The sequence below is a fragment of the Carassius carassius genome, chromosome 9, assembly GCF_963082965.1.
Source record: "Carassius carassius chromosome 9, fCarCar2.1, whole genome shotgun sequence".
NCBI classification, from domain to species: Eukaryota; Metazoa; Chordata; class Actinopteri; order Cypriniformes; family Cyprinidae; genus Carassius; species Carassius carassius.
Window position 1 is genome coordinate 34,730,419 of NC_081763.1, and position 16,097 is coordinate 34,746,515.

A 16,097-nucleotide genomic window follows, 5' to 3' on the forward strand; every position below is an offset into this window, starting at 1 on the left:
TTTGCTTAACAACATGACTACTGACAAAGTCCAAATTGTGGGTGGAGACTTCAACATCGATATACTTAATCAACGTGTCCTCAAACGTACTTCTGAGTTTATAAATATAATGTATAGCAATAATTTATGTCCACTCATTGACAAGCCAACCAGAATTACAACAGAAACAGCAACACTAATAGATCATAGTTTTACCAAAAAATTTGAGGAAAAAGTTGTTGGGGGCTTATTTACTTGGAATGTTAGTGATCATTTTCCAGTGTTTGCAATATTTCCATATTTTTTTACACGAGTAAACAAGTCTCAGACCATTAATAAATTCATAAGAAGCTGCACAGCAAAAAATATTGAAGATTTCAAAAAGGAGCTTAGTAACCAAAACTGGTGTGATGTTTTCGCAGAAAATGATGCAAATGTGGCAAATGATACTTTCCTGTTTAGATTTACAGAGCTGTATAATATCAATTGTCCCATGAAGAAGATTCAAAACCAAGGAAATAAATCAGCAAAAGTCATGGATAACTAAAGGCATTGAAAATGCGTGCAAAAAGAAGAATACACTGTATGCGATATTTGAAAAAAAAAAAAAAAAAACAGGACTATTGAGTCGGAAGAAAAATACAAAAAATATAAAAATAAATTGGTAAGTATTATTAGAAATATTAAAAAGCAATATTATGACACCCTCTTAGAACAGCAAAGGCAAAATATACAAGGAACTTGGAAAGAACTGATCAAAATTATTTAAAAAACAAATAACAAAGAGAGTGTCCAAGTTATTTAAAAAATGACAATGAAGTCCCTATTAGAAATCCAAAGGAAATAGCAAACAAATTAAATTACTATTTTGTTAATGTTGGTTTAAATCTAGCTAAAGGTATTACTGACTCAAAAAGTAAAAACATAAAGAGTTGAGAATATATCAGTAGGAACATTTCCTCCATGTATGTGTCTGACATTACCAAAAAATTCTGAAATACTGGAGATTGTGAATGGTTTTAAAAATAAAAGGTCAACGGATTGGTCAGATACTGATATGAAATCAGTTAAAAATATAATCCATTTAATATTAGAACCTCTGATCTATAGCTTTAATTTGTCCTTTAAATCTGGCGTGTTTCCAGATCAGATGAAAATTGCAAAAGTTATTCCAATTTATAAGAGTGGTGACCATCACTTATACAAAAATTATAGACCAATTTCATTATTATCACAATTCTCAAAAATATTGGAAAAACCTTTTCTGAAGAGGCTTTAAAGTTTAATAGAAAAATGCATGATATTGAGTGACGATCAATATGGATTCAGGAGCGGTCGATCGACTTCAATGGCAGTTATTCAATTAGTTTATTATGTAGCAACTGCAATAGACAAAAAGTATTTTACTTTGGGCATTTTTTTCGACCTCAAAAAAGCCTTCGATACCATAGATCATAAATTGTTAATGAATAAACTAGAGCAGTATGGTATTAGGGGCTGTGCTTACTCATGGTTAGAAAGCTATCTTGACAATAGATAATAGTATGTTCACTTTAATGATCATCAATCAGAAATGTGTAAATTAACTTGTGGGGTGCCCCAGGGCTCTTTGATTGGTCCTATGTTGTTTATTTTATATATTAATGACATCTGTAAGATATCTGATTTGTTAAAATGTTTTATTTGCAGATGACACAACACTGTATGTATCTGGGGATAATCTTCTCCATCTAATTACTGATGTGACCAGAGAACTATCCAGAATCAAGCAATGGTTTGACCGAAACAAACTAACTTTTAACCCAAGTAAAACCAAATATATTATATTCAGTAATCGACAAATTAAGACCAACATGAGCTTAAAGATTAATGACATGGTACTAAAAAGGGTGAATGAAAACAAATTCCTTGGAATAATATTAGATCATAAATTATCCTGGAAACCAAACATCGCTCATGTTCAATCAAAACTGTCCAAAACAATAGCCCTATTACATAATACCGTATTTAAAAAAAAATACACCTGTATATTTTGTATAGTTCTCTTATTGTTCCATACATTTCTTACCGTGTTGAAATATGGGGGCATGCCTACACCACAAACACAAAACCTATTTTAATTTTACAAAAAAAAGCCATAATGATAGTCAATCATTCACCGTATGATGAACCGACAACCTCAATATTCCTCAAATTTAGAGCAATTAAATTTTCCGATCTAGTCACTCTGAATACTGTTGTCTTTATGTTTAAAGTCAATAGGAAAATATTGCCCGAAAATATACTGTGTTTATTTGAAAACAGGGAACAGAAATATAACCTAAGAGGAGAGAACTTGTTTAAAAAACAAATGTTCAGAACAAATTTTAAAATGAACACTATTTCAGTTAAAGGGGTTGATTTGTGGAATGGTCTCACCGATGATCTTAAGAGGAATAATTCCATTTATTAATAAAAAAAAAAACGTTTAAAATCCAAATTTTTGACAAATACATGGATGTCTAAGAAAAATGGTCTAAGAAAAGTTCATGTATAATTGTTGTGCATAAATTGAAACAACACAAGTAACAAACAAGCATCATATATGTATGTACAGTATATGGGTATATATATACAGTGTGTGTGTGTGTGTATATATATATATATATATATATATATATATATATATAATATACATATATACATATGCATATACGTGTATGTGTATGTATGTGTGTGTATATATATATATATATATATACACATACACACACACACACACACACACACACACACACACACACACATACATATATATATATATATATATATATATATATATATATATTAGGGCTGTCAATGAATATTCTAAATTCGAATATGTATTTGAATTGTTTAAAAAAAAACGAATTTCGAAGGTGAAAATTAATATTCGAATAAAAAAAAAATTTGGAAAAAAAGGCCGCGGTAGTAGAGGCGTGGTTTTCTGCTTTGCGAGTGGGTGAGGGTTCAGGGACAGGTCACAGCCTCACAGGAGTCGCACTGTCTGGCACAGCATCACTGCTAAAAGTTGACGCGTCTTCATGGAAGATGCCAGCAAGTGCAGAGCCCAACTCGACCGCAGCAGAGAAAATTAGGTAAAATTGTTGACCCGCGAGACAAAGTAGTATGCAAGCTATTTAAGATACAGTTAGCATACCATTCAACTAGCAACATGAGGTCACATCTCAAAAACGTTCACCCAAATGAGCATGGCATAATGTGTGGAACTCCAGCTAATCACGTCTTGACACTTAACGTTACTTTGCATCGCCCGCCGCAAGCTCTTTGTCTGCAACACGACAAGAGGCCATAACGGATAAAATAATTTCGTTCATTTGTAAGGACATGAGACCGATCAGTATCGCGGATGGGGCACGCTTCGGGGAGTTCTGTGAAGCAATGGATCCGAAGTTTGATTATTTATCGTTTCATGTCAAAGAAAAGTTCCATGTTTACCACAGCACAGCTTGCTCGAAGCATTCAATGTCAGTTCTATATGCTGTAAAACTTCAATTAATATTAATAATATTTGTTTCAATTACTGAATGAAGCCTGCTATATTTGGGACAACAGTCGCGACCTTAAATTGCTTGCACAAAACTTTGTTTGTTTATTTAAACCATTATGCGCAGAGAACGTGAGGGTGAGAGAGCGTGAGGTCTGCAGTCTAGGCCATTAGTTGATTTCCTTGTTTTTGTTTAGGTAATACGTTGTCATATATGTTTAAACTTAATCAGACTATCTATACAAGTAGTTATGTCTCTTTGTATTATTTTAGCCTGTTATTAACATAATGCGCAACCAGATGTTCGAATAGTTCGAATATTCATGTATTTTTTAGAGGGAATATTCGAACGTCATTTTTGAGCAATTTTGACAGCCCTAATATAAATATATATATATATATGTATATGTTTATGCACGTATATAGTTTATGCTTAATTTCTGATGGGTAGATGTTGTTTTGTAAATAGGGTAGGCGTAATAAGCCATCTGCTTCAGCCTACACCTTTTAAGTTACCCTGTTTGCTTGTATTGTAGTTGCTGTACTTACATTTTGTCTTAAGTTTTGTAACCGAATAAACCTTCATTCATTCATACTGTTGCATGTAGTGCAACCATGTGTAGTGTGCCATGCCCATCTCAGGGCTCGGGAGTGTAATCAGTGCTGAAGTGGTCTCATATGAAGCAATCCAAGTGGCGTGACTGTGGCAGCGGATGTCATATGACCCAGGAACTTCTGAAAATGTTTCGGTGGTACCACTGTCCTTCCACTACAGGAAATCAGGCAGTTTAAAACGGACTGGGCACATTTGTTGGTGAGACATGTTGTCATACTCAACGAGTCTAGCTCCATACGGAGATAAGTAATTCTATGCACAGTGGAGAGCTTGATCTTACCCCGGTTGACCTGAAGCCCCAACTGAATGAGGTGCCAAAGCACCAGGTCCCTGTGATCTCACAACTTGCCGTGACCGGGCCATGATTAGCCAGTCATTGAGTCACAGTGACATGAAAGTATGAGTCCCTTACAGGTCGATTGCTGCAAACCAATCCTGGGCTTAAATGCATTTGATAATACATTTCTGCGTCAACATCTTGAACGGGAGTTTGTGAAGGGCCCGATTCAAGTCTCGCAGGTCCAAGACCACCACTTCTCTTGGGTACATTGAAGTAAGGGCTGTAAAACACCTTCCTCATCAAAGCTGGAGGGACCGGGACAATTGCACCCTTTACCAATAGGACACCAACCTCCTTGCACAAGACAAAGGTGTCGTGGGCTGCCTACGAAGTCTTGAGGGTCGCCTGATGAACTGAATCGCATAGCCGAGATGAACATTCCGAATGAGCCGGCGGGATGGGTTGGGCTGTGCAAGCCATGCTCCCAAACTCCATACAAGTGGCACCAAAGGGACAGCGGATGTACCCGCAGAGGTACAGCGATGGAGAGTTGTGCTGAGTTGCCCAAAATGCATCACTTTCTGTGTCCATGTAGGGGCTGGCCAGAGATGTGTGGAAAGACATTGTGTTTCTGAACCATGATCTCTTGGCCAATAACAATAGGGAACATTGAGGGTGAGAGTGAGGAAACCGTGCATCACACACTGTCAATCCACGAGCCTTGCAACCCGGAGGAAAAGGAAACCACTCTTTCTTTGACAATGTGGTCACCACTGGCCATCAAGCTAATGGCGGAACAGAAAGAAAAAGATTCTCCACCTGGCCCCCCTCCAGAGGAAGAAGTGGTGCTGTCCCTGCCACCTCCTGAAGAGCCATCTTCCACATCTCTGGGTTGTCTTGTCGGGTGTCCCAACGCAGGGCAAAGCCTGAGTGGAGGATGCTGGAGGTCACCCACGGTGACGAGCAGGCTGAAACTCTGCTCACAATGGAACAGTGGCAGCTTGAGGATCACGTTGGGGCAAGATGTGCTGTATGGCCTCAGTCTGCTGTTGTACTGCCGAGAACTGCTGGGCACAGCCCTCGACAGTGTTGCCGCACATGCCAGTCTGGGTTATGGGAGAGTAATTTGTCAACATCTTTGTACTTGACCAAGCTGAGCCAGAGATGGTGCTCCTGGACCACCAGAGAGTAGTGATGTCCGATTCGCGAACGAATCGTTCAATTTAACTGGTTCTTCTTAGTGAACCGGTTGAACCAGTTCACCAAATCGAACTGAATCATTTGAAACGGTTCGCGTCTCGAATAAGCATTAATCCACAAATGACTTAGACTGTTAACTTTTTTTAACGTGACTGACACTCCCTCTGAGTCAGAATAAACCAATATCCCAGAGTAATTCATTTACTCAAACAGTACACTGACTGAACTGCTGTGAAGACCGAACTGAAGATGAACACTGAGCAGAGCCAGATGACGAACGAACACGTCAACTGCTGGAGCAGTTCTCGTTCTCGAGTCAAGAACCGGTTGCATCAGTTTTCGGATCACCAGTACACTGAACTGAGAACCGTTTCTTTCAGACGCGTCCGATTTGAGAACTGATGAACTGATGATACTGCGCATGCGTGTAATTATTCAAGTATTTTTTGAAACATCGAAAAATGTGATAAATAACTATTTTACTTTGCTTTTTACAAATTTTTTAAGCTGTATGTTTCTAATCTGTATGTTGTAGATTAAGTATAGGCCAAAGGGGTTTTCAGGGAAGTTGGAGAATAATTAAGACTCTAAAGACTCTATATTTAATAGGAATGAGGGATGATTTATGAAATATCTGTACTGTAATTATATTTAATGATGACACATCCACAAATTGAATTTGTAGTGAACAGAAGACGAACATGAATAGAGCATATGATGATACTGAACTGCAGCATGTGCCAGTTAGAGCGGTTCTCGTTCTCGAGTCAAGAACTGGTTGTATCGGTTTTCGGATCATCAGTACACTGAACCGAAAACCGCTTCTTTCGGACGTGTCCGATTCGAAAACCGAGGAGCTGATGATACTGCGCATGTGTGATTCAGCATGAAGCCGAATGACTCACAGCGCGTCTGAACCGAACTGGTTCTTTTGGTGATTGATTCTGAACTGATTCTGTGCTAATGTTAAGACGCGGGTAAACCGAGGGCTTGAATGAAGGGCAATCTGGCAAAATGTTAATTTAATAAAATACATCGCAATGGATTATGTATAGTAAGTGGATCATGGTTTCTGAGCTGATGACACCTAATTTATTTACTTTATATATGCAAGGCTTAAATCCTCATATGCACATTATTGCTGTTACTGTATTTGGGTGCGTTGTTGCAAACTTAATTGTAAACTTTTCAGGATTATGAGGTTTTTAACTGACTAAAGTTATGTTTACTGACTTTATATATTTGAATGTTTGATAGATTTGACGCCATTACGTCATTGTCAATGACGTCATTACGTAGAGTGCAAAAGAACCGATGAACCGTTTTTTTTTTCAACTGGTTTATTGAATTAAACTCTCCGAAAGAACTGGTTCGCGAAAAAGAATCGAACTTCCCATCACTAGCAGAGAGTACATCTCCTTCCCGAGGGACCGCATCATGACTTTCATTGCCCTGATGGTGAAGTCAGTCGTTGTGCACAGCTCCTGCATCTATCTAGAGTGGCTCACGTGCAAAATTGGCGGTAAGGGCAATTTTCATCTGTGTTGTCTTTTAAACTCAGAAATGTTTGGGCTCCCAAGTTAGACCCCTAATGTCATCCCAACATAACGTGTATTGACCGACAGATAGGGAACATGATCACCAGTAAGAGACAAATCGCTGAAGAGCTGGAGGATTGATTACTCCTGAACATTAAAGTATTACTCATCTCATTCAACATTATCTAACACTCAAATCCGAGACTATTGTCACAGGAAAAGTGAACATCATAAATTCATCCATATTGTAGTGGCATTTATGGATTATATATTAATCATGTTATAATGCATTGACTGATTTATGTATTTATAACAGGGATCACAATCACTTACAGCCTATATTTACCCCACATGTTTTGTCCCAATTGTAATTTGTAACTGTTGTCAGCACTGGTAAAACTGCAACAATGAAGAATACTAGAAACAGGAAAATTATTGTGTTAATGTAGACACAGCACAGTACTCACAGACACTAACACAGATGATTAGATAAAACCAGAAACATATTTAAACTATTATTAAGTAATTATGTTAATGCCATTTACTGATTAAAGATGTAAAGTCAGTCATCATAGAGTGCTAAATACACATACAGTTCAGTTAAGAATGAGAACAGCAACTTCAATCTATAACTGAACTTACAAACTACTGTTTATTAATTAAGGTTTGACTGATGATCCTTCTTCAATTGGACATATATTGTTAGACTTTCTAGTGTTATGAAAGTTGCTAGTTTTGAAGATTCCATCATTGTCACTTTGTTAACAGGTGTTATTCACAGCTATCACAAGAATAAAATAGGGGTTGACTTTGTTTCCTTCATGTCAGACTTTGTTTGAGGAGGACATTTCGAGAGTCACAATCCAGTTGTCAGTCCCAGAGATTGTGTGAACCCAAACTAAAGTCAAACTAAGTCAAAGCTGAGTCAGAGGATATTTGGTTGCTCATCACAGGTTTGAATCTGGATTGAATCTGGAAATTGCACTTTGTGCCATGATGAACTTGGAAGGAAAGTGAAATCTACATCTCACTTTGTGCTTCCTTTAAATTTTTCCCTTAGTTATATGATCTGACTGAAATGGTACCTGATTCAAATTTATTCCATGGTACATTAATAAAGAGTTGTGTTGAATGAATGAATGAATGAATGAATGAATGAGTGTGCACTCAATTCAAAACCATTATTTTACCAGAACATTGTATTCTTTCATCATTTCTCATAAATTAATTCATATAGTTTATAAAGCTGAACTCACCTCCACTGGCAGATCCAAATGCATAAAACAGGAGAATGAATTGCAATGAAGGCAGAACATCAAAGCTTAACTCAACTAAAACACGAAATATAGCACTTATCCGTTCACTGAGCTTTCCAAAGATTAAAGCCAATGCTATAACAAGAAGAAAAATAAATGAATAAAACATAGACACAAACAGACGCAAACACACACACTACTGGTTTATAAGCTTTGTGGGGACTCTCCTTAGGTATTATGATTTTTTACTATACAAATGGTATTTTCTATCGCCCTACACCAACCCTACATGTAAAGGGGACAGGAAACTTTACACATTTTTACATTCTCAAAATAACTCATTCTGTATCATTTATAAGCTTGTTTCCCCATGGAAACACACAAGTCCAAATGAGTTGGTGGGTATTCAAGTCTAAGTCCCCAACAGAATTGAAAACAAGACCCACACACATACCCTTTTTTCAGCTTTTTTCAAATGGTCATATTTCAATACTTTTAATAATGTGTTACTTATTGTTATATAATACAATATATGACAGTACATAATATAATTATGATTTTTTTTGTTTTGTTCTGAATTAGTCAGTGGATTTTTTTTTCATCATATATCATTGCGTAGTCAAAATATTTTACTGTACTTTTCTTTTGGTAATATTTAATTCATTTTATTTATAAAAGCCCTAAAGAGTCATTTACCTAATTCTACAAGATTATTATTATTATTTTTTTTTTTATAACTTTTTTTCTTATAAAAATGTGTGTCTGTAAATACTGTATCAACTCTTTTACCACACCATACTTTGCCTTTAAATTATGGAATGACCTCCCACAACTACAGGTGCATCTCAAATTAGAATGTCGTGGAAAAGTACATTTATTTCAGTAATTCAACTCAAATTGTGATACTTGTGTATTAAATACATTCATTGCACACAAACTGAAGTACTTTTAATTGTGATGATTTTTGCTCACATTTAACAAAAACCCACCAATTCAAGGTAATGAAAGAACGGTTTTACTCTGTAATTATTGACTCTAGTAGATTACGTTGAATCCTTGTTAGTGTCATGAGCACCCGAATGAACAAGTTAATATAAACTAAAGAGTTTAACTAGAATAATCAAATGTCAGAAGAATAGGCCTACTAATTAGAAACAGACGTACAACCAATTTGCATTCCAACCTAAATTCAAGGTCATATTAAAATGGAGTCAGAATAAATAATAAAATGGAGTCAGATTTGAGTTTAACCTAAATTGAATAACTCTACCGCGCTGAAAGACCGAACACGCAGGAAACATTCATCCAGTACCAGATACCTTCCTTGGGCCGAGTGCCTGGACCTTACAGAGGTGATCAGTTTGTGGCACTGCTGAGGTGGTCTTTGACTTTGGTCTCTTTGGACTCAGGTTTCTTTGACAGTGGCCTTCAGCTCATCTGCATTGTTTGGTCTCTTGTTGTTCATCTTCATCTTGACAATAACCCATAAGTTCCCCTGGGGTTCAGATCTGGTGAGTTTGCTGGCCAGTCAAGAACTCCAACACCATGGTCATTTAACCAACTTTTGGTGCTTTTGGCAGTGTGGGCAGGTGCCAAATCCTGCTGGAAAATTAAATCAGCATATTCAAAAAGCTGGTCAGCAGAAGGAAGCATGAAGTGCTCCAAAATTTATTGGTAAACGGGTTCAGCGACTTTGGTTTTCAAAAAACACATTGGACCAACACCAGCAGATGACATTGCACCCCAAATCATCACAGACTGTGAAAATGTAACACTGGACTTCAAGCAACTTGGGCTATGAGCTTCTCCACCCTTCCTCCAGACTCTAGGACCTTGGTTTCCAAATGAAATCCAAAACTTGCTCTCATCTGAAAAGAGGACTTTGGACCAATGGCAACAGTCCAGTTCTTCTTCTCCTTAGCCCAGGTAAGACGCCTCTGACGTTGTCTGTGGTCCAGCAAATTCCTGGTCTGCAGGACTGTTAGGAGAGGTGGAGGTGCAGCTGCTCTATTTAAAGATGTCTATCAATGCAAGCAAGTGTCATTTAGTCAGTACTTGTCTTTTGAATATTTACGGATTGTTCTGAAAGGTGCTCCACGCATTCTGTTTATTATTTACAGGCCTCCAAAATACTCTACAGCTTTTGTTGAAGAGGTCACAGAAATGCTATCAGTGATTTCCTCAGAGTTTGACTAACTAAATCAGCATAATATCATCTAAAAAAAAAATTGCAAGAATTAGATGTTTTGTTTCCATCCAAGACTTGGAGAAACTTGTTCATGCCTTCATCACCAGCAGGGTGGACTATTGTAATGGGCTCCTCACCGGCCTTCCCAAAAAGACCATTAGACAGCTGCAGCTCATCCAGAACGCTGCTGCCAGGATTCTGACTAGAACCAGAACATCTGAGCATATTACACCAGTCCTCAGGTCCTTACACTGCCTTCCAGTTTCATTTAGGATTGGTTTTAAAGTACTTTTACTTGTATATAAGTCACTAAATGACCTAGGACCGAAATATATTTCAGATATGCTCACTGAATATAAACCTAACAGACCACTCAGATCATTAGGATCGAGTCAGTTAGAAATACCAAGGGTTCACACAAAACAAGGGGAGTCCTCCTTTAGTTACTATGCTGCCCGCAGTTGGAATCAGCTTCTAGAAGAGATCAGATGTGCTAAAACACTAGTCACATTTCAATCTAGACCTAAATCTCATCTGTTTAGCTGTGCATTTATTGAATGAGCACTGTGCAATGTCTGAACTGATTATAGTTTTTTCACATATTCACTGTATTTTATGTCAAATCATTTTATATTTTAATTTTTTTAATTAATTTTAAATAAGTATTTTTCTTCCCGTAATTATGGAGTTTTTACTCCGTTACAGTGTTTTGAGTAGATTAGCTGCTTGGCATGTCAATTTGCTAGTTTGTGGGTTTTTGTTAAATGTGAGACAAAATCACAATTAAAAGAACCAAATACTAAACTATTTCAGTATGTGTTCATTAAACTTATTTAATACACACGTTTCACAATTTGAGTTGAATTACTGATATGAACTTTCCACAACATTCAAATTTATTGAGATGCACCTGTATGTAAGATAAAGGAAATTATGTCAATTTCCCACACTGATAAGATCTGAAACACTGAAAAGTTGATGTGCTCTAAGAAAAATATTTGAATCTAAAAATTCTTACACCAAGAACTTTTATTAAGTGTAAAAACTGTTATTACAAATTGATCACAATGTGTTATTTAAAAGAATTCTAATCATTATTTAATTAGTGCCATGTGCTATTGTAGCATTTATGCTAGCAAGTAGTGTTTTTGGCAAAAAAAAAAAAAGTAGTGTTTTTTTTGGCAAGATTTTATAAATAAAAAAAAAATGGAAAATTCTGTTACAGTCAAACTCTTTTACCTATGTAGAGTAATAATGTTGATAATGTGGAGATATAATTCACAGTCTACCGGACAATCCTGTCAGTTCTGTTACTGAAAGGGTCAACTCTGTTTATTAACTATTTTCACAAAAAAAATTTAATTGCTGTTTAAAATCTCACAAACCTTATGGATGTATTTTGGACCCTTATAACATTTCAACAAGGTTTTTTTTTTTCTTTTTTACTGGATATTGTATATAACACATGACAAATACTTACTCCAAGGAAGACATACACCAAGTAGACATTGAAAACGCCTCTTTTACCGCCGCGGGTACCGCCGCCGCGCCATCTATAAAGTGCATTTGCAGCTTTTGACCGCTGAGTGGCGCTTTAACCACAAGTTATCAAACAAGCGCATCAAAGCACATTTTCGCAAATAGACGTCAGTTTTGCCTCGCTGATGTGTTACATTTGACTGCTTCAGTCACGGAAAATGAAAGAAAAACACTATAGTTTAAATATTTAATATATTTAATATTTAATATTCAAAGATGAAAGTTTGGTACTTATGAAGTTATGTCCATTTCTTAGAACGAATTCAAGCAGGATAAATGTCAAGCCTGTGCCTGAGTCTGTGCTTATATTTTCTAAGCTACATGGTATTAAACCATATTTTAGATTTGACACATTTAAAAGGTGTGCTGTATTATTTATATTATATTAATTATCCGTTATATTATTCAAAAGAAATTGTGGCTTACTTTGCATCAGAGCTTTAAAAATGGTAGCCTATTTTAGGGGGGTAGGCTACATGGATTAATATGCAAAATGTCAATATTTTAATATATTATGCCTATATTTTTATTTATATTTTAAATATAAATATAGTTTTTCCTTCAATAAAACAACATGCATTTTTGTTATTCGTTACCTGTCCTTTAACTTATTGTGAAAAAGACATTTGTCTGTAAACTGATTAAGAAATTGTTGCAGGTTTAAATGTGAAGCACTGTATAATTTCGTTCCCATTATTTAGGCCTAATTTGCCTAAAACAAGAAGCGAATAAAATTAAACCGGCACGATTAAATCTTTAAAAACAACTAAAGTGATTTTAAAGAGAACATTCTTTACTTGTTTTTAAAGTAGCCTAGGTTAATATCATATAGCCTTAAAAAAAAATCCCTGTTCTTTTTTTTTTTATTTTAGAAATTTTTTTAAATCAATATTCAAATGACAAAGAAATTTTACAAAACAAGTTTTAATATAGTTCTTTATCATTCATTTAGCAGTCAAATTTATAACTGCAACAAGATGATTTAAAAAAAACAGTACTGTTATACCTAAATGCTGGAAAGACCTTTATTTTTTTTTTTTTTTTTAATACTAGCGGAACATTTTTTAATACTTCAATACGAGATTGAACCACCAACCTTCCGGTTTGTAGACAACCTACATGAACCACTGAGCCACTGCCGCCCCAGTAGCAGTAGTAGTGTAGATCTGGCTGCCTTTTTTATTGGTTTTATTTTACAGCCCTGCTTGTTTTAATGTTTTTATTAAATATCTGTATTGACTGCATGGTCATATTATCAAATTATTTACTGCCATGCTACCTACAAAAGTAAAGCTTCGCGAGTCGATGAACGAGCATTGCTGCAGGTTGATTTTTGGCGGATGTGCTGTGCTTGTGTTCGCGCGGTCGTCTTCATTTCGTCGGGTGAAACATCTCTCTCACTCCGCAGCAGTCTGTGAGCAGTAACAACTTCCCCTCCACGAGCTCTGATACCAGAAACACGCTTCACCCTTCACTGCGTGAATAAAGTATTTCAGTATGTTTGAAATGTTATGTTCATAACATATCATATAAAATAATAATAATAAAAAAATAACAGGAGTTTCAAAGTGGCTTAAGCTATTTTGTGTAAACTTTTTTTCCCTATATCACATGCCAAACTAATAACATTGTAAGCATTACATCTTTATTTGCTGCTTTCTGCTGTGAAAATTTTGTTTGTGATGAAAATAACAGTATATTTTTGTCAGTTAATTTATCTAAACAGATCGATTAACTTCAAGATTTCAAAATCAGATAGCATGCTGATAATGTAGCACTGTAAGATTACATTTGTTTGAACGCATTATTGCAAAAGCGATTGAGTGTGAATCTGTTTAAATCATGCTTTAACCCGAAAATAATCAGTAAAAGAAACCGACAAACTCTTAACATCCCGCTCGACTCTTGCAGTCAACCTTCTGATCAAGCTAAATATGTTGGCATGAATTTTACTCGTGATAAGAAGCTCATATTCAAGTGTTTGTGCAAAAATTATTAATGTGTATTAATGACAGGGAGGCGCCTTCTCATCACTTTAATTTTTTCATGATAATGAATGTATTATTTTTTAATTAACATAATATCGTGGTGTCTCACATAGGTAAATTAAAAATATATCTACAGAAAGCTTGAAATGTTTTTTTTAAACAAAAACGAATTGTGAAATCTGCGAATATTACATTTCTCCCGTCGGAGAGAGCCAGCACTGCGAATATAATCAAAACAACAGTCCTGTATAAACCGGTCAGCAAGTGAAAGCCTCATAAGACACTGTCCATATGAAAGAGCAATTCACACTTTTATCTCGACCCCCACATCCATGAATAACTACCCAAAACCCAACCCCCTCCAGCTGAACAGAATTCGGTCTGTGTTTTGGCTCTGAGGAACGGTGTGTTACTGGGCTGAAACATGCTTTCACTCAGCAGCACTACTCTTTGTATTCATAATTTTATTATTTTCACAAGACCATAATGATAATAACAAATCATCAATTAATAATTAATCATTATTTAAAGAAAGTCATTGTTATTTGTGATCGTGGATGTTTGCGGCAGACTTTAAGACCAAGCGGAATCCTCTGTTCCCGCCTCACAGCGAGTCCCGCTCGCTCAGTGATGCAGCTTCACTGACTACGTTTACATGCAGTTAAAATTCGGGTTATGGTCGGGTTAAGGTCACTATTCGGGTTTCTGAAACATTCGGGATAACCCGTTTACATGCGTGAGCAGAGAGAGTTACTCCTGTATGCATGGAATGTGTCATCAGTCGCCAATCCCGATGTAAACGGCGACGCACGGTTAACGTCTGGACGTACGGACAACAAGAAAGATTTCTTCCTGTATCCAAAGACAACAACAACAACAGCAGCAGCAGGCGGATAATGAATAGTTTGGGGCAGATAGCGATAGTCTTTGTTTGCGCTTTGGCGCTGGTACTGATCCACCAGCAGCACTTGACACTAATGTGCCTCTAGAGACGGCACATAAAAAAACCCCGTGTGCAGTATACTCAAAAGACTAAGATTCCTTGCGAATAGAACATGCGCAGAACACACATTTTGATGGGGATATGCCGAAACGCGTTTACAAGACCAAATATTGAGGTTAGAAAGGGGGTACCCCAGGTATAATATCTGGTGTTTACATGGCCGTGCGCGACCGGGTTATTGCTAATATCCCGGTTTTGAACGGGTTATTGGCTGCATGTAAACGCAGTCACTGTCTGCAGTTTGACTTTACTGAATCAGACCAATACAACTTATTGATCATGAGCCCAACATTTAGCAAGGCAGGACAAATCTAACGGAAGGAAGACGTATATCATTGAGCTAATGCTGTTAAAGAGAGAGAGAGAAACTAGTCTAGGGCTATTCTTAAACTTGGAGCTCATTATATTGAAGTAGCCTACAAATCCAAACACCAGAAACGTTATGCATTTTATGAAAAATGAAATGTTATGAAAATTATGCATTTTATTTATTCACACTGTATGGTTGAAATAATATTTTAGTTCACAACTTTAAGGTCCGTTGTTTAAAAAGAATTGCTTTATTGGCTAATGTTTCATAAACCTTCAGTTGTTATGCTCTAAAATCCATGCCATTATTAATTTTACAGTATTTTTACCACCTAAATGACTAATCTTTAAAGTCACAATTCTATAATGGTCAAACTACTCAGGCCAATGGTATTTTTAATTGACATTATTTCATTATTATTTTATTTATTTATTTTTTAATAATTGTAGCTTATATAAATAGGTAACGCAAAACAAATATTCGGATTGTCCCTTATTTTTTCCCTTGTTTTCTTAAAGAATAAACATTTTTTTACAAGAATAAACAAATTATTTTTATTAATTAATAATGTGTTAAGCAAATAAAACCTTTTTTTAAACTTGAATTTAAAAATATTTTACAACAAATCCTTTAAATTTAAAAAATTTATCAGAACAAAACAATAATTAAAAATA

The 16,097-nt window shown here is 35.9% G+C and overlaps 1 protein-coding gene across 2 annotated transcripts in view; it reads right to left on the bottom strand.

Moving 5' to 3' along the window:
- Positions 1-16,097, bottom strand: part of LOC132149702 (uncharacterized) — a 57,643-nt gene that overhangs the window by 19,451 nt on the left and 22,095 nt on the right. For both annotated transcript variants that reach the window (XM_059559111.1, XM_059559110.1), the window contains exons 9-10: positions 8,396-8,530; positions 7,473-7,556 (exon numbers count right to left, since the gene is read on the bottom strand). In XM_059559111.1, the coding sequence (XP_059415094.1) occupies positions 7,473-7,556; positions 8,396-8,530 (219 nt within the window). The remainder of the gene's footprint in view (positions 1-7,472; positions 7,557-8,395; positions 8,531-16,097) is intronic.